The sequence below is a fragment of the Hemiscyllium ocellatum genome, chromosome 47, assembly GCF_020745735.1.
Source record: "Hemiscyllium ocellatum isolate sHemOce1 chromosome 47, sHemOce1.pat.X.cur, whole genome shotgun sequence".
Classification (NCBI taxonomy): domain Eukaryota; kingdom Metazoa; phylum Chordata; class Chondrichthyes; order Orectolobiformes; family Hemiscylliidae; genus Hemiscyllium; species Hemiscyllium ocellatum.
In genome coordinates this window covers 20,570,805-20,597,266 of record NC_083447.1, presented here as the reverse complement: position 1 = coordinate 20,597,266, position 26,462 = coordinate 20,570,805, and the positions used below count along the sequence as shown (strand labels likewise).

Genomic DNA, 26,462 nt, shown 5'->3' with positions numbered 1-26,462 from the left:
CCCTGGTGTTGTGAGGCAGCAGTGCTAACCACTGAGCGACCATGTTGCCCCTTGTTCAAAGTTTTTGAGAGACTTTTAGTCAAGGACACAAATATGCAAGGAATGGAGGGATGTTGGTCAAGGGCAGGCAGAAGGATTGATTTAATATGGTGTCATATTCAGTACAGTATTGTGGGCTGAAGGGCCTGTTCCAGTGGTGTGTACAGCTCTGAGGAGGAATTTTTTTACTGACTGTGGTGAAGCTTTTGAATTCCCCTCTGCCAGAGGGCTGTGGAAGTGTAATCATTGAACATGTTCAAGACAGACCAATAGGTTTCTGGAAATTAATAGCAGGAAGAGATATGGAGGTGCAGGCGAGTGGTATTGATGAGATGACCAGCCATGATCTCGAATGGTGAGGCAAGTTTGATTGGCTGAATGGTCTACTCTTACTCCTAAAAGGAGCAGCCTAGAGTGAAAATCAATGAGATGGCACCAACAACCGTGGGATGGGAACGGATTTGACCCTGGCAACTTATGATCAGAAATGACCTGTAACAGAACTGGGGACTGCCTTGTAAAGAGGAGGCAGTTGGGGTACAGTTTCGCAAAGGGCAGGGGAAGGAATAGCAAACAAATGTGGAGCTTCCTGGGCGACAGAATGGCAGATGACACAGGGAAAAACAGCAAATGAATGATGCCAGGTCTATTTTATGGTTGAGGATGGGATTGAATCTGGACAGAGGGGTGTGTGGTCATGGCTGAAAGTACAAACTCCACACAGACAGTCGCCTGAAGCTGGAACCGAACCCACGTCCCTGGCTCTGTGACACAGCATTGCTGACCACTGAACCAACCTACCCGCCCTGTCTGTCTGTCTGTCTGCCTCCCTCCCTTTTATGCTGGGCCTCAGGGTATGGAGGTTTGACTACCAAGAACTTCAGTCACTTCAATCAGCATTTAAAATTTTTTTTTCATGGTTTTGTTGCAAATGGAATTGAAAATCTCAAATAGCCATGGTGAAGATATGAGTGCCTATCTGCAATTGTTTATTTTTGTTCTGATCTCTGCCGTATTAATCTGATAATGTAGCCACACATTTATTGGATGTGTGTGGGTTACCTTGTCGATAATCATGGTAAAGTACACATTGATCACAAAAAAAGGTGACTAATGACTGTCCATTTTCTCTTTTAGTTTCTACAACTCACCATGTATTCCTAAAGCAAATGCCTTGGGATCAGCTCATCAAAGAAAACTGAAGATCTCCTTGTCACTACTTATCTATCAGAGCAATAGCCCTTTGCTTGGCTGAGGATGGGGGGGTGGGGGGGGTGGGGAAGAAAGAGGGTGAAAATATATTTTTCTGCATGTAGGCTTTTTACTGTTCCTGAGATCTCTGTAAACTCAGCTTGTTGGAAGCACAGTGGTTAACCTTGACCATTCCAAACTTCAAGACTACTTTCTTCTGAGATTGCCAAAATCAAGAAAAAGATAATGTTTGAAAGAAAGGTCTTGTTGAGAATGAGCTTTGGAAATGGGAGATTAAAGGTCAGTATCACTGACCATTGACCCCCCTCTCAGATCCACAAGCTTCTTGGAAAAAAACAATCGTTTCATTCTCCTGTGAGCTTTTCCTTTCTTGTTTGAATCTGTTGCCCTCGAATATTTCCTTGTGCGTGTGCCTAAAAGACTGAGGAAAACAATTTATTTTTAAACAATGTTAAAGGTCACAGCCCGATCGGAAGCTGTAGTTTTAAGATTTATTCACACGCTTGAGTATTTGTTCTCCTTATTTTATGGAGAAGCCAAACTTGAAAGCATCCCTTGTTGAATCTGGTGTGTGGAGGGCGTGGGGAGATGTTGTGTGCCAAGGAGCACTTAATGAATGCTTCTTTGCACACAACAGACGAGTTCTGTTTGCCAGTAACTGGAGCTTTGGAAAGGTCAAGCTTATTCTTGCAATGTTGTGCTTTGTACTTTGTGGGGTATTATAAAGGTTCTTTAAGTGCTGTTGTGTACAGGAACTTGATCTATTGAGTGCTGTCACCTGTCTGTCTGCTGTTTGATCTTGCTGCTTTATGCCCAAAGTATAAAAAACTTTATTTATGATCCCCTGGCAATTCATTGCAGCCTCTCCCTTTGCACAAAACAGCAGCCCCAGCAAACGATGGTGTTGCAGAAGGTGCTTGTGCCAATGGTCCAAAGATTGGAATTCTGGAAATACATTTCCTTCTTCATGGAGGTGTGCCTGAGCTAGGGGAGGCTTCCTAACCTTTCAAATGTACAAGGGCCCATTTCCTGATTATTACTCCATTAGAGGTAGTAAGCCATTGGTTTGTCAAATCTGTGATGTATTGCCCAAGAGCAATGCAATCAGTCTGGTCAGTTTCTTTCTCTTTTGTATAACTGCAATACCACTAATCAGTACTGGTGAGATAATGGTTTTCTGTTAATAATCATTTGGGTAAAGACATTTTTATTTCATCAATCTGTGTAAAAACCTGTATTCCATTGCTTTAGCGTTCTCAAAACCCAAATTTGTCTGCAAGTAAAACCAATTCTGAGTCTTGCCTTTTTGAGGTGGTTCAACATATTTAGCCATTTGGCACCATGTTTAATTGCAGAGATGGGCCGTGCCTTTTCTCATCCTGACACTCATTAACCGTGTGGAATAGCCGTTCAATCACCTGGACCCAGAACGTTGCCAAGGCGCAGGGCTCTCCATTTGGGAAGGTTGAGAACTGCTCCAGCTCAGCCCATTTCAAGATGAATCAAAGTTGCAGTGTTTTGAAGTGGGAGCATCAAATCCCATTCCTCCCTTGCCAAAAATCTCATGATATGCCAGAGCCTCTGTGTTCTTTTAATGCTGAAGTCCCATTGGATCTACCATATTGTAACAAAGCACTGAGGCAGTTGGGGTGAATATGTGATTTTAAATTTGCTAATCTGCTCTTTGTGATATTAACCTGCTTTTATTTTTCTCTCCCTTCCAATGGCCAGAATTTGAGATTTTTAATAAAAGGAAATCTATTAGCCTTTTTAAAAAAAAAAGTAAATGTATTAGTAACTAATCAGCTGTAAAGAGTCTTTACTTTTCCCAAGGTGGAAATGTCAAATACTACGGGGCGTAGATTTAAAATAAGGAGATACGTTTTAAGGGAAATGTGAAAGGCAAGCTATTATTTGCACAAGGCGTGGCAGGAGCCTGGAGTCTGCTGCCAGGGGAGGGTGGTGGAAGTGAACACAGTAACAACATTTAAGATGCATTTTACAGGAAAGATAGAAAGGGAGGCAAGAGAGGAGGGGGAGTGGCATTTCTGATGAGGGATGGCATTACAGCTGTGCTGAGGGAGGATATTCCCGGAAATACATCCTGGGAAGTTATTTGGGTGGAACAGAGAAATAAGAAAGGGATGATCACCATATTGGGATTGTATTATAGACCCCCCAATAGTCAGAGGGAAATTGAGAAACAAACTTGTAAGGCGATCTCATCTATCTGTAAGAATAATGGTTATGGTAGGGGATTTTAACTTTCCAAACATCGACTGGGACTGCCATAGTGTTAAAGGTTTAGATGGAGAGGAATTTCTTAAGTGTGTACAAGAACATTTTCTGAATCAGTATGTGGATGTACCTACTAGAGAAGGTGCAAAACTGGACCTACTCTTGGGGATTAAGGCTGGGCAAGTGACTGAGGTGTCAGTGGGGGAGCAATTTGGGGCCAGCCACCATAATTCTATTTGTTTTAAAATAGTGATGGAAAAGGGTAGACCAGATCGAAAAGTTGAAGTTCTAAATTGGCGAAAGGTCAATTTTGAGAGTATTAGGAAAGAACTTTCTAAAGTTGATTGGAGGCAGGTGTTCGCAGGTACGGCTGGAAAATGGGAAGCCTTCACAAATGAGATAACAAGAATCCAGAGAAAGTATATTCCTGTTGTGGTTCTGTTCGCTGAGCTGGGAGTTTGTGTTGCAAACGTTTCGTCCCCTTTCTAGGTGACATCCTCAGTGCTTGGGAGCCTCCTGTGAAGCACTTCTGTGCTGTTTCCTCCGGCATTTATAATGGCTTGTCTCTGCCGCTTCCGGTTGTCAGTTGCTGTCCGCTGCAGTGGCCGGTATATTGGGTCTAGGTCGATGTGTTTGTTGAAATCTGTGGATGAGTGCCATGCCTCTAGGAATTCCCTGGCTGTTCTCTGTTTGGCTTGCGCTATAATAGTAGTGTGGTCCCAGTCGAATTCATGCTGTTTGTCATCTGCGTGTGTGGCTACTAAGGATAGCTGGTCATGTCGTTTCATGGCTAGTTGGTGTTCGTGGATGCAGGTTGTTAGCTGTCTTCCTGTTTGTCCTATGTAGTGTTTTGTGCAGTCCTTGCATGGGATTTTGTACACTACATTGGTTTTGCTCATGCTGGGTATCGGGTCCGTTGTCCTAGTGAGTTGTTGTCTGAGAGTGGCTGTTGGTTTGTGTGCTGTTATGAGTCCTAGTGGTCGCAGCAGTCTGGCTGTCAGTTCAGAAATGTTTTTGATGTATGGTAGTGTGGCTAGTCCTTTGGGTTGCGGCATGTCCTCGTTCCGTTGTCATCCACAGATTCTATCAACAAACACATCGACCTGGACCCAATATACCGGCCACTGCAGCGGACAGCAACTGACAACCGGAAGCGGCAGAGACAAACCATTATAAATGCCAGAGGAAACATCACAGAAGCGCTTCACAGGAGGCTCCCAAGCACTGAGGATGTCACCTAGAAAGGGGACGAAACATTTGCAACACAAACTCCCAGCTCGGCGAACAGAACCACAACAATGAGCACCCGAGCTACAAATCTTCTCCCAAACTTTAAAGTATATTCCTGTCAGGGTGAAAGGGAAGGCTGGTAGGTGTAGGGAATGCTGGATGACTAAAGAAATTGAGGGTTTGGTTAAGAAAAAGAAGGAAGCATATATCGGTACAGATAGGATAGATCTAGTGAATCCTTAGAGTATAAAGAAAGTAGGAGTATACTTAAGAGGGAAATCAGGAGGGCACAACAGGGACATGAGATAGCTTTGGCAAATAGAATTAAGGAGAATCCAAAGGGTTTTTACAAATATATTAAGGACAAAAGGATAACTAGTGGGAGAGTAGGGGCCCCTCAAAGATCAGCAAGGCAGCCTTTGTGTGGAGCCACAGAGAATGGGGAGATACTAAATGAATATTTTGCATCAGTATTTACTGTGGAAAAGGATATGGAAGATATAGATTGTAGGGAAATAGATGGTGAGATCTTGCAAAATGTCCAGATTACAGAGGAGGAAGTGCTGGATGTCTTGAAATGGTTAAAGGTGGGTAAATCCCCAGGATCTGATCAGGTGTACCTGAGAACTCCGTGGGAAGCTGGAGAAGTGATTTCTGGGCCTCTTGCAGAGATATTTGTAACATCGATAGTCACAAGTAAGGTGCCAGAAGACTGGAGGTTGGCAAATGTGGTGCCAATGTTTAAGAAGAGAAGTAAAGACAAGCCAGAGAACTATAGATCGGTGAGCCTGACGTCAGTGGTGGGCAAGTTGTTGGAGGGAATCCTGAGGGACAGGATGTGCATGTATTTGGAAAGACAAGGGATAGTCGACACTGCTTTGTGCGTGGGAAATCATGTCTCACAAACTTGATTGAGTTTTTTGAAGAAGTAACAATGATGAGGGTAGAGCAGTAGATGTGATCTATGTGGACTTCAGTGAGGCCACATAGATTCCCCATGGTTGACTGATTAGCAAGGTTAGATCTCATGGAATAAAGGGAGAACTAGCCATTTGAATACAGAACTGGCTCAAAGGTAGAAGACAGAGGGTGGTGGTGGAGGGTTGGTTTTCAGACTGGAGGCCTGTGATCAGTGGAGTGCCACAAGGATCAGTGCTGGGTCTTCTACTTTTTGTCATTTACATAAATGATTTGGATGCAAGCATATGAGGTACGGTTAGTAAGTTTGTAGGTGACACCAAATTGGAGGTGTAGTGGACAGAGAAGAGGGTTACCTCAGATTACAACAGGATCTTGACCAGATGGGCCAATGAGCTGAGAAGTGGCAGATGGAGTTTAATTCAGATAAATGTGAGCTGCTGCATTTTGGGAAAGCAAATCTTAGCAGGACTTATACACATAATGATAAGGTCCTAGGGAGTGTTACTGAACAAAGAGACCTTGGAGTGCAGGTTCATAGCTCCTTGAAAGTGGAGTCGCAGGTAGATAGGATAGTGAAGGAGGCGTTTGATATACTTTCCTTTATTGGTCAGAGTATTGAGTACAGGAGTTGGGAGGTCATGTTGCGGCTGTACAGGACATGGGTTAGGCTACTGTTGGAATATTGCATGCAATTTTGGTCTCCTTCCTATTGGAAAGCTGTTGTAAATCTTTTCTGAACCCTTTCAAGTTTCACAAGGATGTTGCCAGGGTTGGAGGATTTGAGCTACAGGGAAAGGCTGAACAGGCTGGGGCTGTTTTCCCTGGAGTGTGGGAGGCTGAGGGGTGACCTTATAGAGGTTTACAAAATTAAACCTGAGGGGCGTGAATAGGATAAATACACCATGTCTTTTCCCTGGTGTTGGGGAGTCCAGACCTAGAGGGCATAGGTTAAGGGTGAGAGGGGAAAGATATAAAAGAGACCTAAGGGGCAACTTTTTCATGCAGAGGGTGGTACGTGTATGGAATGAGCTGCCAGAGGATGTGGTGGAGGCTGGTACAATTGCAACATTTAAGAGGCATTTGGATGGGTATATGAATAGGAAGGGTTTGGAGGGATATGGGCCGGGTGCTGGCAGGTGGGACTAGATTGGATTGGGATATCTGGTTGGCATGGACGGGTTGGACTGAAGGGTCTGTTTCCATGCTGTACATCTCTATGACTCTATGACATGAACAGGCAGGGGATAGAGATGTATGGACCCCTTGTAGGCTGATGGGATTAGTTTAGAATGACAAAATAGCTATGGGTATGGTCTCTAAATTGAGACCATACCTGGGTATTGTGCACAAAATCAGAGGAAGGACTTTCTTGGATATGGTATATCAATGATTTTATGACCAAAACTTAGAAAATTGAGGTGATTTGATTGGGACGGCACAGTGGGTTAACCCTGCTGCCTCACAATGCTGGGGACCCAGGTTCAATTCCAGCCGTGGGTGACAGGTATTCTCCCCATGTCTGTGTGGGTTTCATCTGGGTGCTCCAGTTTCCTCCTCCAGTCTGAAGGTGTGCAGGTTAGGGTGGATTGGCCGTGCTAAGTTGCCCTAAGTGTCCAGGGATGTGTGGGCTAGGTGGATTAATCATGAGAAATGCAGGGTCCGGGTAGGATGCTCTTCGGAAGGTTGATGTAGACTTGATGGGCTGAATGGCCTGCTTTCACGCTGTATGGATTCCATAATAGCATAAACCTTTAAACTTTTATGTATTTGACAGGTTAGATACTTAAACACTGCCGAATCTAGAATCTGATCTGCAGGGCAAGGATTTGATGTTACTGATTGGGGTGACTCAAACTGAGCAGACATGAATTGGGGTGAAGTGTCGAGATGGGGTGAAGCCAGAATTCTGTAATCGTGATCCTGTTCCTGCTGGGCACTATGTTGACTAGAGCAGGGGGAGGCATGACAGATCATCATTCTTTTAATCCTACCTCAACTTTACATCTCCTTTGAGTTTGATTCAGTGAGACCAGGGGGGTTTCTGAAGTTTGTGCAAATTAAGATGAGGGGTCGTGAACTGTGAGCTTAGACCATTCTCAATTTGGAAAAGTTGTTGCTAGCTTCACATCCTAATTAGACAAGATTGTGTGTTTTTATCGTAGCAACTGGGTGCTTTGTTCTTGAAAGATAAATGAATATTAAATTGACTAATGTTGTGGAAGCATTCAGATGCATGAGAGTCCATTGTCTAATGGATAAAGTGTATTAGTCTGCTTTCAATAGTGTTTGAGATTCTAATGTTTATTGTCAATACACAGAGGTTTTTTTTATTTTTACCTTCCACTCAGCCAGCTGTTGAAATGGTGATTAAAAAGAAGCTTAAAACTCATCTACAGAACTTGGTCAATGTCCCTAGGAAAAGAGAGATGCTTTACAAACTGTTTGCATTGGTACCTGCCCAGCTCCAGACTGTACTGCCAGAGTGACCAGATGGAGTCAGTCAGTATGTGGCACTGTAATGTTCCACCTTTTTAAAAAGGTAAAATAAAAAGCCATTTCGGACTCTGATGACAAACATTAATCACTTCAAAGCTGAAAATGTGTTGCTGGAAAAGCACAGCAGGTCAGGCAGCATCCAAGGAACAGGAGAATCGGCGTTTCGGGCATGAGCCCTTTTTCAGGAATCTTCACTTCAAGTTGAGATGTTTTGAAATCTGCACTAGAGAGCTATAGTGTCTCTGGTGTTGAGTATATTCAAAAGTAAGAGTTTTTTCCCTGTTGAGGGATAAAAATGAGGATGGTGAACTGAGGCCTGAATAGCTGCTCATCCTTCCCATTGTGTCACAAATTGTAGCCAAAATTGCTCCATCTGCTATCTCCAGTGGTCTTTCATGTGTGGAGACTCCAGAATGAGTCTAGTCTTTAGGAAAAGTTGGTTTGGGGGGATAAGTGGAGCCTGTCATGCAGGTTTCTCTTTTAAATTGGCCCTCTAAAATCAAAAAGGTAAAGTATTTTTACGTCTTTTTAAAACATGGGTTTCTGGTGATCAGGAGCAAAGAGTTTGAATGGATTGGAAGAAAAGTTAGATTAAATTGTTGTTAGAGTGCTGTTAGAGTACTAGTCTTGGTGGGAAGATTTAATCACTGAATGACATGTTTGTATAGCTTCAAAATAGCTGAAAATGTGGTGCTGGTTAAAGCACAGCAGGTTAGGCAGCATCCAAGGAACAGGAACTTCGACGTTTCGGGCCAGAGCCCTTCATCAGGAAGGTCTCTGGCCCGAAACATCGAATTTTCTGTTCCTTGGATGCTGCCTAACCTGCTGTGCTTTAACTAACCAGCAACACATTTTCAGCTTGGATCTTCAGCATCTGCAGACCTCACTTTTTACTCGTAGCTTCAAAATATAAGGCTAAGAAACACTATTGTAGACGGCGCATTTTCAATATTACACACTGCACTTGAAACGGGGGATGGCATAGCCAGGGTGCCACTTGGCTCATGGACACACAAAATGGCCACTGAGCCACAAGTTGGCCACTTGACACACAAGATGGCTGCCAGACTACAATAAGGAGAGAGACAGCAGAGAACCACTAACCACTGTTAGGTAAGGGGTAAATGTAGTGGTATGGGTGGGTTGCGCTTCGGCGGGTCGGTGTGGACTTGTTGGGCCGAAGAGCCTGTTTCCACACTGTAAGTAATCTAAATTAATGGTTCTTCAATGTTTACAATAAACAAACCATGTTACAAAGACAATACCCTAATCACTGATCTATTATTACAAAATGTGTAAAAATATCTTGACATGCGCTCTGGGTCAAGAGAAGACTCGTAGCTGACCACTGTGCTGTTGGTGTCTCTCTCTTCCCGGAGTTCTGGTGTTTCCTCGTACAATAAACTTTGTCATTTAACCCCGACTCTGACACCGAGGCTGGTGATTTTCCCCACAACAATTGGCGCTGTGAGCTGGGTTCTTATTACTGGTGCCCTGGTCAGAGGCCATGATCGGGGAGCTGGGGTAGGAACCAATTTGTACCTGCAAATGGGAAGAGTCAGACCGGGTCAAGGACACCATTTAAAGGGTATACTGATGGGAATGTCTAATTTGCTACAGTACTGAGTTTAAAAAAAAAGTTTTGTGCATGTCTATGGAGAATAAGTGTTTAACTGTACTAACTGATCTCAGGACCTGGTGCTTGTGCTGAAACAGCCAGAGGATAAGGTTGTGCCTGTCTCAAAATCCCTGCCCTAAACCGGTGAAGAGACGTAGCCCATTTGCCCACCCCCCCCACCTCCCAACACGCAGGTTGGGATTTGAAGTGGGAATTGCGGTGCCAAGGGCACTGGGAGTTGTGAAGCACAAGTGGCAATGTAAGGTATCTCTGGACTCTGTAGGGGTGAATAATGCAGATTTCAGTTAGAGTTTAAGTTAAAAGTTGGGTGCTGTCTGTCCTTGTAACTTCCAATGAGGTGAGGGAGAGGAGCTGATCACTCTGACCAACCCTCAGTGGAGCGCCCGTTGCCAAAGTGGGGAGTGTGGACACTGTCAATCCAGAGTAGAATGACAGAACTTGAAAAGTGATGGTGGCGGGGAGGGTAAAGAGTCCCAATAGTGGAGAGCACACTGGACTAGAGGTAGGTTTCTGGGCCTATCGGGAGGTGTTGGGTCAGTAGAGGTGGTAGAGAGCACACCCTATTGAGGCAACATTTCCAGACTACCAGTAGGTACCGGCTAGTAGTTGTGGCTGAGAGGGTAGAGAAGTCCCACTGGTAGAGAGCACACCATGCTCGAAGGCTGCTGCGGTCGTATAGATGGTGCTGGGACAGTATTATTGGCCAGGGGGGTAGAGAAGTCCCAAGTGGTTAGGAACACTTTACTGTTGATGATATCCAGGGTTACACAATCTGCTAAATGGCAGATCACAGTTTTAAGGGGGATACTGTAGGTTCCCTTATTGAGAAATACAAGGAAGACAGACAAGGGCTGACAGAGCAAATCAGGAAGAGTAGTTGGGACCTATCTCCGATATTAGTGTAACAGAGAGAGGGGGGTAGACAAACAGAAATGAAATAAAACTAAAAAGATAGGGGTAATGTTAGTGTACCAATTAGCAGGCCTAATTGAACAAGTAGGTGCCTCCACTAGCAGGTGCAGAAAAGGCCAAGTATGAAGTGAGGATCTGGAGGACAGGATAAAGGAGCGAGAACATAGATTAGAATAAATCCAAGAGGAAAGCGAAACTGACTCACCCCTCCTATGGAACCATTCAGCAGGGACCAACTGCTCCCCCTATTGGAAGAACGATGCAAGAATATAACTTGGGGCCTGTTACCAGAGGAGGAACAGACTTGCAGCCCAAAGTGAATTATAAATCCTTCACCCCTGAGGAGAGACAGCAAATTATGGCCTCACTGGGCAAATTACAGCCCCAGAGCGCAAACACCAGGTTCTGGGAAGAGCTGGGAAGTGTATAAGTAGGGCATCAACTAGACCTGAAGGGCATACACCAGCTGGACCAGGCAGCTTGCCCAGTGGACAAGTGTGGGCAAGTAACTGGTGCACCTGATGCCACAGCAGCCCAAGACTTTAGGGGAGGACGGTGGGTACATGCTGACTTTAAAGATGAAATTCGGAAGGTGCTAGGGAATGCTCACACGAACTGGAGCAGGATCAAGACCACTAAGCAACTTAAAGGGAAAGGAGGCTCTGAGTATGGGGAATGATTATTTAGGGTCTATTAGGAATGCTCGAGGTAAGCAAACCCAGATCGGGTTGGGGGGTGGGGGTGGAAATGGGCAATCATCCAAGATTTTAAAAATGGGCTCTCCAGCGTCCAACAAGCCATCCTGAAAACGGGAGTAATAATGTCCCAGGATTATGATGATCTAGTTGAGTGGGCTAGTGGGATGCAGGATGCAGAAGATCCTGTGATAAAGGCAAGTCCTGACAAAGCAGGACTGTGGGTGGCAGGGACACTTGGCTAGAAAATGTAGGGTCCCATGAGCAGAGAATAGAGCAGGGAACAATGTAAAATACTGCAGCTACTGCAACAGTATAGGAGATATGGAAGCAGTGTGTTAGGAAAAGCATGGGGCACTCCTAAACACCACCTGGAACACCATGGAACCGCAGGGATCCTGAGGTCAGCAGAGCTGACAACCAGCTGCCCCTATTAGTGAGGGTAAGGGAGAGGGGAAGAGTTTACATCCCTGCAGTAATAGGAGGGAGGAAACGTGAAATGCTCGTAGACACAGGAGCGGCCGTATCTATCACAAACTTACCCTTACCCCACACAAATAAAATGATTCACCTAACTGGAATAGGAGGGGATAAAGCACCATCTTACTGAAGCGAAGCTACCCTTGTAGAATTTCATGGGGATATTTGTACTGTTTATTTCTATGTATGCCAAAATAACGAGGGCATTATAATGGGCAATGATCTCGTGAGAGAACATAATGTTCTAATCCATTGTGCAAAAGGGAAATTGATTTGGCCCAGACAGCACGGTCGCAAGACTGGGATTGGGAAACTTACAAGTCACCTTGAAACTATTAAAGTGGCTACAGTCACCAGTAGGGACTGGAACATTGAAAAGGGGGGATTCAGAGCTATTCGTGCCTCCGTCCCGGGAGCACGGGCAGAAACAAAGTTAGATACAGGTCGTGTTAACATCGACCCAATAAGGGTTCCCGGACCGAAGCATAAGCCCCACCGATAATACCCAATAAAACCCGAAGCAGAGCAAGCAATTGTGGAGGTAGTGCAGGGACTAGTGAGACAGGGAATCCTGAAAGAAACCACAAGTACAACTAATTCCCTGATGTGGCCAGTAATAAAGCCTGATGGGAGCTACATGCTCACCATTGATTATGCAGGTCTAAATAAGATCACCCCCAAATTGCACCCCGTTGTAGCAGACCCCTCCACCATTTTACGGCTTGGTCCCCAAACACAAGATGTTTACTGTTTTAGACATAGCCAATGGGTTCTGGTCTATCCCATTATACCCTGAGTCTCAGAATAAATTTGCTTTTACAGTAAGGGACAGGCATTATAGGTGGACTCGCCTGCCAGAAGGATTCCACAACAACCCCACCGTTTTTCACAGGGTGATAAGTGACATTCTGAAGAGCATAGATCTACCAGAAGGTAGCACTGCCCTCCAATATGTAGATGATATCCTAATTGCCCCAGAGGCCGAGTCAGGACACCAGGAAGCTTTATGTCTAGTATTGCAGGAATTGGCAACCTCAGGGTTAAAAGTTAGCCCCACAAAGGCATAAATTGGCACAACACAAGTCTTATACCTGGGACACATCATATCCCAGGGACTCAAAGAAACGATGGCAAGAAGGCCCAACCTGCCACTGTCAGGGGAGTCAGAAAGGTCATGGGGCTATTCAACTACAGTTGGAGCTTTATACCTGAGTTTGCAAAGTTGGCTGAACCGATCCAGAGATTAACTAAAGGAGGCAAGCCCACCTTGGAACCTGTAACCTGGGGGCCAGAACAGGAGGCACCATACAGTCAGCTTAAAACTCGACTCATATCAGCCCCCAGGCTGGGGCAGCCAGATCCCAGCAAGGATTTTCACATCCACTGTAATAATGTGGGAGGATTTTACTCTGCAGTGGTCACCCAAGACCATGGTAGCAGGAGAAGGCCCGTAGGGTACTACTCAACTACAGAAGGGCCAGTAGTCACTGGCTTACCCAGGAGCATTGCAGCCTTAGACTGTGCTGCTTGGGCCGTTAGAGTTAGCGAGCCCAGAGTAATGACTGGGAATGTCATCCTCCACACTAAACTCACCCTAGTAGAGATGCTAAACACTGGGAAACTGAGGGCTGTCTCCAATATGAGAAGGGCAAAGTGGGAGGCAGTTTTTTTACCCCCAAGTCGGTCCGTGGTAATAGTTAGGGATACGGGAGGAAACTCAGCTGAGGGAATTCTGGACACAGGGAAACCGTACAACTGTGGGGATATAGATGGGGATGAATATAGGGGGAGAGTAAAAGGTACCCGCCTAGCCACAGCTGAGGAGACCCTGTTCGTGGATGGGTCACGAAAATACATAGCAGGGTCACCCCAAACAGGATGGGCTGAGGTAAATGATCAATTACAAACAGTTATGTCCGGGAGCATTGATGGAAGTCAGTCTACACTGGGAGCAGAACTGGTAGCACTCACCAAAGCACAGGAACGAGCAAAAGGAAAAACCGTGAATATATATATACGGACAGTCAATATGCCTTCGGTGTAGTTCATGACTACATGGTGGCATGGGGTAGAAGAGGGTTCACTACTGTGGGGACATCCCCTATCAGACACCAACTAAGAATTCAGGCAATATTGCATGCCAGTGAACGGACAACAGAGGCTGCAGTAATAGAAATAAAAGCCCATCAAAAGGAATTAGCAAACATAAGTCCAAGTTGGTTAAAATTCAAAGGAAACCAGGCAGCAGACTGAGCAGCTCAGAAAGCCCTAGAAAAACAAAGCCATTGACGAGGCTGCAATAGCCACCTATTGAATTAGTGAAAGACGCTATCCAAATTCAACAGCTACAGGAGGACACCCTGCAGGAAGAGTGAGAGAAATGGAAACTACAGGGGGAATTCAAAGGGGAGGATGGTATCTGGAGGTGAGCTGACAAGGTGATAGCATCAGCGTGTTAACAAAACACATTGCTCGAACTGCACCACGGGCTCTCCCCCGTACAGGTAGAGAGGCCATGATCACAAGCCTAGGGAAGGGAATGGGAAGATACGTGGTCAAGTACTGTCGCAGATGCATGGTTTGTGCACAACATAACCCAGGGAAACCCACAAAGGGTCATTTGGGTGGCTCGATAGCTCAGTGGTAAGCACTGCTGCCTCACAGCACCAGCAATCCGGGTTCGATTCCAGCCTCGGGTGACTGTCTGTGGAATTTGCGCATTCTCCCCGAATCTGCGTGGGTTTCCTCCGGGTGCTCCGGTTTCCTCCCACAGTCCAAAGATGTGCAGATCAGGTGGGTTGGCCATGGTAAAATTGCCCGCAGGATAGGTGCATTAGTCAGGGGAATGGATCTGTGTGGGTTACTCTTCTGAGGGTTGGTGTGGACTTGTTGGGCCGAAGGGCCTGTTTCCACACTGTAGGGAATCTAATCTAATCATAAAAGTTAGGGTGGGACACCAGCCCAGACCTAGGGGACCCTGGGAACACCTTCAGGTGGATTTTACAGGCCACTACCAAATTCCCATGGGAAAACGTACTTCCTGGTCATCATAGAACAATTCACCCAATGGGTAGAGGCATTCCCGACCAAAAGCTGCACTGCGACCACTGTAGCCAGGAGGTAATCCCAGGGTGGGGGTTACCCCTCCAGGTCGACTCTGACCGAGGAACGCATTTTACAGGCAAGCTCATGAAGGCTGTCTGCCAATTATTTGGCATTAGACAAGAATTTCACATTCCCTATCACCCCCGGAGCTCAGGGATTGGAGAGGGAATGAATAGAACATTCAAAAATACTTTAGCTAAGGCTATGCAAACCTCAGGCAGGACATGGGCTGAAGTGTTGCCAGCTAGACTAATGAATCACCATGAATCAGGCAACGAGGCTAACACCATCTGAATTAATGACCAGGCGAGCAATGCAATTGGCAGAGACAATAATCGATGTGGGTCCACTCAAGGACAAAATTTAGTGGTATGTGATAGAATTAAGCACCCAGTTGGAAATGATGCAGAAATCTGTAATTGATAAACAAGACAAAAAGGTCAAGGCAGGGGAACTCAATATCTTCCCTGAGGCCACAGCAGCAGGAAGCCGTGTCCTGGTGCGAGCACTGCCCGACAAACCAGGCTTTACCCCAAAATGGAATGAGCCATTCGATGTGGTAAAACGTGGGGACACCTGGGCCTGCCTAGACAGTAAAGGAAAAGGCACATGGAAGCACTGAGCCCATCTAAAACCTGTTTAAAGACTCCTGTGACCAAACTAATGTCATTGACCATTCCAAAGGCGCACACAGGAACGGCAGATAAGATGGTCTTCCCTGGGGGAAGACCGAAAGCCTCACAGAACAAACCACACAGAAGCACATCCGCACCTCCTGACACAAGCAAAGACTTTGATTGATAACTTTATTTTAACTGCAAAATGTTTATACCTGTATATACCTGCATAGTTACAAATCACACAGCAAGTTATAGCCCAACAGGTTTATTTGGAAGTCAAGAATGTGGCACTGGAAAAGCACAGCACGTCAAGCAGCATCCGAGGAGCAGGAAAATCGATGTTTCGAGCAAAAGCCCTTAATCAGGAATGAATCTGAGAGCCTTGAGGGTGGAGAGATAAATGGGAGTGGGGTGGGGCTGGGGGGAAGATTGTGAGAGTGCAATATTGCTGCCTGATTTGCTGTGCTTTTCCAGTGCCACACTCTTGACTTTCCCTTGACTCTAATCTCCAGCATCTGCAGTCCTCACATTTGCCAGGTTTATTTGGAAGCACTAGCTTTCGGAGCGCTGCTCCTTCATCAGGTGTTGAAGAGGCAGTACTCCAAAAACTAGTGCTTCCAAATAATCCTGTTGGACTATAACCTGGTGTTGGGTGATTTTTAGCTGAAAATGTGTTGCTGGAAAAGCGCAGCAGGTCAGGCAGCATCCAAAGAGCAGGAGAATCGACGTTTAGGGCATGAGCCCTTCTTCAGGAATGAGGAAAGTGTGTCCAGCAGGCTAAGATAAAGTAGGGAGGAGGGACTTGGGGGAGGGGCGTTGGAAATATGATGGGTGGAAGGAGGTCAAGGTGAGGGTGATAGGCCGGAGTGAGGGTGGGGACGGAGAGGTCAGGAAGAAGATTGCAGGTTAGGAAGGCAGTGCTGAGTTCGAGGGATTTGACTGAGACAAGGTGGGGGGAGGGGAAATGAGGAAACATGAGAAATCTGAGTTCATCCCTTGTGGTTGGAGGGTTCCCAGATGGAAGATGAGGCGCTCTTCCTCCAGCTGTCGTGTTGCTATGGTCTGGCGATGGAGGAGTCCAAGGACCTGCATGTCCTTGGTGGAGTAGGAGGGGGAGTTGAAGTGTTGAGCCACAGGGTGGTTGGGTTGGTTAGTCCGGGTGTCCCAGAGGTGTTCTCTGAAACATTCCGCAAGTAGGTGGCCTGTCTCCCCAGTATAGAGGAGGCCACATCGGGTGCAGCGGATGCAGTAAATGATGTGTGTGGCGGTGCAGGTGAATTTGTGGCGGATATGGAAGGATCCCTTGGGGCCTTGGTGGGCAGTAAGGGGGGAGGTGTGGGCGCAAGTTTTGCATTTCTTGCGGTTGCAGGGGAAGGTGCCGGGAGTGGAGGTTGGGTTGGTGGGGGGTGTGGACCTGACGAGTGAGTCACGGAGGGAGTGGTCTTTTTGGAACGCTGATAAGGGAGGGGAGGGAAATATATCCCTGGTGGTGGGGTCCGTTTGGAGGTGGCTGAAATGACGACGGATGATACGATGTATATGGAGGTTGGTGGGGTGGTAGGTGAGAACCAGTGGGGTTCTGTCCTGGTGGCGATTGGAAGGACGGGGCTCAAGGGTGGAGGAGCGGGAAGTGGAGGAGATGCAGTGAAGGGCATCGTCAATCATGTCTGGGGGGAAATTGTGGTCTTTGAAGAAGGAGACCATCTGGGTTGTACGGTATTGGAACTGGTCCTCCTGGGAGCAGATGCAGCGGAGACGAAGGAATTGGGATTATGGGATGGTGCTTTTACAGGGGGCAGGGTGGGAGGAGGTGTAGTCTAGGTAGCTGTGGGAGTTGGTTGGTTTATAGTAAATATCCATGTTGATTCGGTCGCCCGAGATAGAAATGGATAGGTCTAGGAAGGGGAGGAAGGAGTCTGAGATGGTCCAGGTAAATTTGAGGTCGGGGTGGAAGGTGTTAGTAAAGAGGATGAACTGTTCAACCTCCTCGTGGGATACCGTCATCGATGTAGTGGAGGAAAATGTGGGGGGGTGGTGCCAGTGTAGCTGTGAAAGATGGACTGTTCCACATATCCTACAAAGAGGCAGGCATAGCTGGGGCCCATGCGGGTGCCCATGGCTACTCCTTTGGTTTGGAGGCAGTGGGAGGATCTCTTTCCCCCCACCAACCCAACCTCCACTCCCGGCACCTTCTGCAACCACAAGAAATGCAAAACTTGCATCCACACCTCCCCCCTTACTTCCCTCCAAGGCCCCAAGGGATCCTTCCATAACCGCCATAAATTCACCTGCACCTCCACATACATCATTTATTGCATCCACTGCACCCGATGTGGCCTCCTCCATATTGGGGGGACAGGCCGCCTATTTGCGGAACATGTCAGAGAACACCTCTGGGACACCCGAACTAACCAACCCAACCACCCCGTGGCTCAGCACTTCAACTCCCCCTCCTACTCCACCAAGGACATGCAGGTCCTTGGACTCCTTAATCGCCAGACTATAGCAACACGACGGCTGGAGGAAGAGCGCCTCATCTTCCACCGAGGAACCTTCCAACCACAAGGAATGAACTCAGATTTCTCATGTTTCCTCATTTCCCCTCCCTCCACCTTGTCTCAGTCAAATCCCTCAAACTCAGCACCACCTTCCTAACCTGCAATCTTCTTCCTGACCTCTCCGCCCCCACCCTCACTCCGGCCTATCACCCTCACCTTGACCTCCTTCCACCTATCGCATTTCCAACGCCCCTCTCCCAAGTCCCTCCTCCCTACCTTTTATCTTAGCCTGCTGGACACACTTTCCTCATTCCTGAAGAAGGGATCATGCTTGAAACGTCGATTCTCCTGTTCCTTGGATGCTGCCTGACCTGCTGTGCTTTTCCAGCAACACATTTTCAGCTCTGATCTCCAGCATCTGCAGTCCTCACTTTCTCCTGTTGGGTGATTTTTAACTTGGTCCACTCTAGTCCAACGCTGGCTCCTCAACGTCAAGGATAGATGGATTTATTTTTTCCTTACTCTTAAAATATAAGGGGAGGATCCACCATCTGCGGATAACTAAACCAACTTGATAATATCTTTTGAACTTTAAGAAACATAATATAGCTGTGCAAAGACAATTGGCAAGTCAGAAGATTGGACAAAATGCACAAACCAGCAAAGAATGTTCAGAGAAGATTCTTATTAAACCACGTTGAGTTACTGAGAGCAGCTCTGGGCACCACACTCGGGAAGGATACGTTTGACCCAGAATGAACTTTACTAAGATGATGATTGGTTTCTAAGCTTTAAATTATCAGGAGAGATTGTAAAACTCAGGTGAGTTTTTCCTAGAATCTTAGATGATGAAAGTGTGATTTGATAGTCATCAATGTATTAAGGGGCGAATCTATTAGATTGGCTGGGGAGTATTTATCTTTACAAGTGAATTTCAGGGCTGTCTTAGGGTGCAGTGGTAATGTCCCTACTCCTAGACAGGACCCCTGAGTTCCAAACCCACCTGTTCCAGAGGTGTGTAATAACATCTCTGAATGGCTTGATTAGAAAAATTGGTTATTTTTTAAAAAGTCTGAAAAACTTTAGAACAGCATTTCAACCAAAACATTTATCAAAACAAGAATGTAACCAGGACAGGAGCCATTAAGACAGCAGAGTCAGTGGTAGGTGGAGCATGTGGAAGCTTATAGCTGCCTGGGTGATCCGAGGCAAATACGTCTGGATTAATATTTGGTTGAGATGTCAAGCTGCAGAAACTAGGAGATCATGAGGTGGAATATTATCTCAACACTTTGTTCTGGGAGATGATCACTGCCTTATGATAGGGTCCTCTGATTTGATCCATGGTCAGGGAGTAGGAGGTTTGTGATTGTTAATAGTGTAAATATGAGATTTAACAAGATAGAAGTGGAGAAGCCTCAACCTTTAAAACTGTCTAAGGGTCTGAATCAATGAAAGTGGGGTCTACAGGCTGATGAGCAAACAGACCATGGTACAGAAAGCCATTCAAACGGCAGTAGGGGTGGGAGCAGAAGTTATTGGAAATGCTGTGGTAGTAAGTCAAGGGTGACAGAGCTGTCCTAGAATAGTACAGCACAGACTAGGCCAGTAGGCCCGTCATATCTGCTGGCCATGATGTCATTCTAAACTAATCCCATCTATCAGTACATGGTCCATATCCCTCTATTCCCTGCCTATTCATGTCTCTTAGTGACCTTAAACTTTGCTACTAACCCTGGCATTATGTCTGCAAAAGAAAATGTTTCTTGCACGTCTCCCTTTAAACTTTCCCCCTTACTTTAAACCTATGTCCCATGGTATTGACACTTCCACTCTGGATCGAAGAGTGTGATGCTAATAGCACTAACCAACCCCACTGCCATGTGGCTGAACACTTTAACTCCCCCTCCCACTCTGGCAAGGACATACAAGTCCTGGGCCTCTCCATCGCCAAACCCTAACCACCCGATGTCTGGAGGAAGAACACTTCATCTTCCACCTTGGGACCCTCCAACCCCATGGCATCAATGTGGACTGCATAGTTTCCCCACTTCCCCTTCCCCCCACCTTATCCCAGTTCCAAGTTTCCAACTCGGCACCAGCCTCTTGAATGGTCCTACCTCTCCATTTTCCTTCCCACCCATCTGTTCTACTCTCCTCTCCAACTTCATCTACCCATCACATTCCCAGCTACCTTCTCCCGAGCTCCACCTCCCTCCAATTTATCTCTCAGCCCCCTTGGCCCACTAGCCTCATTCGTGATGAAGGGCTTATGTTCAAAACATTGACTCTCCTGCTCCTCAGATGCTATCTGGCCCTATTGTGCTTTTCCAGCACTACACTCTCGACTCTGATCTCCAGCATCTGCTGTCCTCACTTTCTCCTAGTTGATTACTTCTATAGTTGGAAAGAGACTCCAACTATCCACCCTCTCCATGCCTCTCATAATTTTATATACCGTTATACACTTGTGTAAAAGTCAATTTTTTTTTAGACACTTTTTAAGGTTAAATTTATGGGGTAAAGTATTACAGAAATACTACTTTTGATGGGCTGAAATCATGCTACAGTCCAAAATACCTTATCATTAGCTGAAGCCCAACTGATCTCTAAACAAATAAAGAAAAAAAAGAATTATGGTAATTGCCAGATAAAGACAATAGAAACAAAAATGAATTAGTAAGCTTTTATTTATATATACAAAAACTGATGTAGAAATACAATACAGCTTTAAATCACAATTACACGGTACATCTTAAATTAAACATGTCAAATGCTAAAGTTCATTAAAATCCAGCACCGAATAAGTCTTCATAATCATCAGCATGAATGATATTATGTGTGGATGCTCTTCATCCTCACTGTCTGTAGTTAGCAGTAGCTCACCATCTTCATCTGTGACATCACATCGATAAAGTTAAAAATCACACAACACCAGGTTGGCCAACAGGTTTATTTAGAAGCACTAGCTTTCGGAGAGTGGTTTTGGAACATGACCATTCAGCACAAAATTTATAGCAAAAGGTTTCCAGTTAAAAGTTGTTTAATATATCATTACAATTCCATGACACTGTAACACTTTTGCTATAAATTCTGTGTCATATGGTCATGTTCCAAAACCACCTGATGAAGATGCAGTGCCTCGGAAGCTAGTGCTTCCAATTAAACCTGTTGGACTATAACCTGGTGTTGCGTGATTTTTAACTTTGTCCATCCCAGTCCCAACTCCAGCACCTCCAAATCCCATAGATAACCATCCTCTGTACTGACCAAAGCCTTCGAAATTTCACACCTCTTGACTGATTTGAAAATAGTGTCAGCTGTTATTTCCTTCCACGAATCGACGATCCATTCACACATCAGCGGCGGTGATGGAGACTGCATACTGCCTCCTTTGTGTTTGCTTTTTCTCCAGTTATTCCACTTCATTCTCATCATGTTCATAAATGGCTTATTGATCCCAACATTTATTGGTTGCAAAACCCTTGTAAGTCTGCTGGGAATTACAGCTACATCAGGATTTTGTGATTGGGTATTATCAACAACATCCTTCACTCAGTGTGATCTAAGCTGGCCCCAGATGAGCAAGCCTTTTTCCTTGCGTAGACCATCAGGTCCTAAATTCCAAACTTCCTTTCTCCATTTTCTACATCCACCTTCATCCATATTGGGCAACAATTCCCTTTGGAAATTTCTCCTTTGGCGAAGTTTTTCTCTTAAAAACAGTTATCGATTTTAACTTAGTGCCATCAGTCATACATGAAACAACTAAAAGTAAACCTATTTTTCTCATGGCCTGTGGTTTTCACCAATACATTTTTTTTCCTTTTCACGGCACAGTTCTGTTCTCCGACATGTTGAGAGTATAAGTGTTTTGTCTATGTTTCTGCATGATAACTTGCAGACTTCCTTCTGCTGATTTCTGATTACAACCTGGTGAAACCGTAATGTCTTGTCTTCTCGTTTATCAGGCATTTTTGTGCAATCTTCATTCTCTGCCAAAGTACTCAGCCTTCTCATGAAACCTGCACACCATCCAGCACTTGCCTTAAAATCCGAAATTCCATCCTCCCTTGAATCGTTTCATGTGTGGATTCGGATGGCTTCATTACTAACGCACTTCCACAATTTTCAAGAAGTGACTCAGCAATTTTTTTTTCTCCAGTCGTGGTTGGGTTTACCACTGTTGGCACATTTTTGTTAGGGCTTTGTCTGAGGTTGGTTCGATATCTTTCTCCAGTCTCTCACAGGTTTCTCCGAAACACACACGTCTCTTGCTGCTACACAGTCATTCGTCTTCTCTGCAACTCCAAATACTTTTCAGTTGAAATGCTGCTGTTTATTTTCTGTTTTTGTTTCTAGAGGGCATTTTCACACAAAGTGATGATGAAATTTCAAAACCTCAGCTAGGTATATGACTGCATTCCATGAGAGCTACAGGGGAACTGAGCTCAGCTGAGCTGCACACAAACGGAGGTTGTCACCTGACTCTGACCTGATGCGTCTTAAACTTTTGCGCCAAATTGGTGTGAATTGCACATCAATATGCATAATAGCATGAAAAAGAAAATTAATTTCCTCACCATAACATTTATGTACAGGATTACACCTTCACTCACAAATGTTGATCTGTGAAGAACTAGTGTTGACTTTTACACAAGATATCTGGAAAATTCCAGATTTTCTTTCAAAAATAGGAAGTTGCCTTTTACATGAGATTGGCTTTTACTTGTGTACATATGGTATTTTAATCACATTGCCCCCTCAGCCTCCGATGTTCTTGTGAAAACAATCCAAGTTTGTCCAACCTCTCCTTAGAGCTAATACACTCTAATCCAGGTAACATCCTGGTAAACTACTTTGCACCCTCTCCAAAGCCTCCACATCCTTCCTATAGTGAGGGGATCAGAACTGCTCGCAATCCTCAAAATCTGGCCTGACTAAAATCTGCAAAAAGGCTTGCCAACTTGTGTACTCAGTGCTCTGACCAATGAAGACAAGGGTGTCATATGCCTTCTTTACCACCTTATTCACGAATGCTCCTCAGGGACCTGCCATTTACTATATATTTTCATCGTGCATTTTTCTCCCAAAATGTCACACCTCACACTTGCCCAGATTAAACTCCAACTGCCATTTCTCCACCCAACTTTCCAGCTGGTCTATATCCCTGTAGGTCCTTGATATCCTTCCTCACTACCATCTGGACCAGACGAGCCAATGGGCTGAGAAGTGGCAGATGGAGTTTAATGCAGGTAAATGCGAGGTGCTGCATTTTGGGAAAACAAATCTTAGCAGGACTTATGCACTTAATGGTAAGGTCCTAGGGAGTGTTGCTGAACAAAGAGACCTTGGAGTGCAGGTTCATAGCTCCTTGAAAGTGGAATCGCAGGTAGATAGGATAGTGAAGAAGGCATTTGGTATGCTTTCCTTTATTGGTCAGTGTATTGAGTACAGGAGTTGGGAGGTCATGTTGCGGCTGTACAGGACATTGGTTAGGCCACTGTTGGAATACTGCATGCAATTCTGGTCTCCTTCCTATTGGAAAGATGTTGTGAAACTTGAAAAGGTTCAGAAAAGATTTCCAAGGATGTTGCCAGGGTTGGAGGATCTGAACTACAGGGAGAGGCTGAACAGGCTAGGGCTGTTTTCCCTGGAGCGTCGGAGGCTGAGGGGTGATCTTATAGAGGTTTACAAAATTATGAGGGGAATGGATAGGATAAATAGACAAAGTCTTTTCCTTGGGACGGGGGAGTCCAGAACTAGAGGGCATAGGTTTAGGTGAGAGGGGAAAGATATAAAAGAGACCTAAGGGGCAACTTTTTCATGCAGAGGGTGGTACATGTATGGAATGAGCTGCCAGAGGAGGTGATGGAGGCTGGTACAATTGCAACATTTAAGAGGCATTTGGATGGGTATATGAATAGGAAGAGTTTGGAGGGATAAGGGCCGGGTGCTGGCAGGTGGGACTAGATTGGGTTGGGATATTTGGTCGGCATGAACGGGTTGGACCGAAGGGTCTGTTTCCATGCTGTACATCTCTATGACTCTACGACTTTATGAGTTAGGGCAGCACGGTGGCTCAGTGATCCATTCTGCCCCACAGTCCCAGGGACCCAGGTTTGATTCCACCCTTGGGTGACTGTCTGTGTGAGATGTTCACGTTCTCCCTGTGTCTGCGTGGATTTCCACCAGGTGCTCCGGTTTCCTCCTGCACTCCAAAGATGAGCAAGTTATGTGGATTGACCATGCTAAATTACCCATATTGTTCAGGGGTGTGTAGATTAGGTGCATTAGCCATGGGAAATGCAGGGTTACAGGGATAGGTTGGGGGGATGAGTCTGGGTGGGATGCTCATCAGAGAGTTGGTGTGGATGTGATGGGCCAAATGGCCTGCTTCTACATTGTAGAGATTCTTTGGAGGTTATGTCCCCATTCCATTAATTTTTGTGTCATCTACCACCAACATTTTCATACAAATCATTTATATATATTACAATAACAAAGATCCCAGCATTGATCTTTGTATCACAGACCTCCAGTCAGAAAAACACCCCATCCATAACTATTCTCTGTCTTCTATAGCCGAGTCCAATTTAATATCCATCTTGCCAACTCACAATGGATTCCGTGCAATTTGATCTTCTGGATCAGCCTACTATTGTCAAATGCTTTAGTAAAGTTCATGGAGACAACACATACTGCCTCGCCTTATCAATCATCTTCATAACTTCCTCAAAAAAACTCAATCAGGTTTGTGAGACAAGACCTCTGCTGCATAGCACCAAGCTGACTATCACTAATAAGTTTTTGTTATTCTCTAAATGCCAGTAAATCCTGTCCCTAAAAAATCTTCTCCAATAATTTCTCTATCATTGATGTAAGGCTTTCAAGCCTATAATTTCCTGGATTATCCCTTTTGGCCTCCTTAAAGGAACAACATGGTCTATTGTCCACGTTCTAAGACTTCAATAAAGAGGATACAAAGACCTCTGTCAGCAATCTCTTCCCTTACCTCCCTTAGTATCCCAGGATATATCCCATCATGCCCCAAGGATGTATCTACGTTAATGCATTTCATAAGTTCAGCTATGATCCAGCTGAAAGACAAAGGAGGCTCAAGGGGCCAAATGGCACCTAATTCCTGTGCATCTAATGCTGATAGAAAAGAGAGAGGGAAACTATTTCTGATGGTTGAGGAGTTTGAGTCAGAAATTACAATCAGGCCTTTCAGGAATAGAGTTACTTCTGCAGACATTTGGAACCTTCTGCTGCAAATGGCTATTAATTCTAGATCACTTGTTAATGTCAATGTTCTGAGATTGACAGAAATTTGCTGACCACCAAACAATACAGGATGTGGGGCACTGGCAGGTCTCTGGAGTTAGGTGATAACACAACCATGATCACGCTGAATAGTGGGACTGGCTGAAAAGCCTCTTCCTGTGCTATGTCATTTTGTACACAGTAATGTTCAACCATCAGTAATGTGAGAGTGACCGGATAAATCTGATTTCTACTTGGTTTCTGGCTGGTAAACTTTGGACACTGGGGGGAGCTCCCTCAATACTGAATTGGAAAGTCAGTCAGCAGTGGGACTTGAACCTACAACATTGTGACTCAGACATGAAAGGCACAGCCATGGTGAAATATATTATTCCAGTTAAGATGGTTCGCAGTAGGAACGAGAGTGACAGTGAAGTTGTTATGGGGGATTTCAACTTCCCAAATATAGACTGGGAATACTCTAGTTCAAGTACTTTAGATGGGTCAGTTTTTGTCCAATGTGTGCAGGAGGGTTTTCTGACACAGTATGTAGACAGGCTAACAAGGAACAAGGCCACATTAGATTTGGTACTGGGTAATGAACCAGGCTAGATGTTAGATTTGGAGGTGGGTGAGCACTTTGGTGAAAGTGACCATAATTCAGTGATGGAAAGTGATAGGTATATACCAGAGAAAAGGCAATTATGATGTGATGAGACAAAATCTAGTATACATAAGATGGGGAAGGAAAATGCAATAGTTGGGCATAATGGAAATGTGGAACTTATTCAAGGAACAGCTACTGCGAGTTCTTGATAAGTATGTACACGTCAGACAGGGAGGAAGTTGTCGAGCAAGGGAACCATGGTTTAGTAAGAAAGTTGAATTGCTTGTCAACAGGAAGAAGAAGACTTATGTCAGGATGAGACATGAAGGCTCAGTTAGAGCGATTGAGAGTTACAAGGCAGCGAGGAAAGACCTAAAGAGAGACCTAAGATATGTGGGGAGGGGAACATGAGATGTTATTGAAGGACAGGATCAGGGAAAACCCTAAAGCTTTCTAAAGGTATATAATGGATAAAAGAATGACTAGAGTAAGATTAGGGCTAAT

At 45.2% G+C, this 26,462-nt stretch overlaps 1 protein-coding gene across 2 annotated transcripts in view; it reads left to right on the top strand.

Moving 5' to 3' along the window:
• capns1b (calpain, small subunit 1 b) overlaps window positions 1-3,053 on the top strand; it is a 42,455-nt gene extending 39,402 nt beyond the window's left edge. For both annotated transcript variants that reach the window (XM_060856045.1, XM_060856046.1), the window contains exon 11: window positions 1,177-3,053. In XM_060856045.1, the coding sequence (XP_060712028.1) occupies window positions 1,177-1,203 (27 nt within the window). In that variant the 3' untranslated portion in view covers window positions 1,204-3,053. The remainder of the gene's footprint in view (window positions 1-1,176) is intronic.
• The last annotated feature ends 23,409 nt before the right edge of the window (window positions 3,054-26,462 follow it).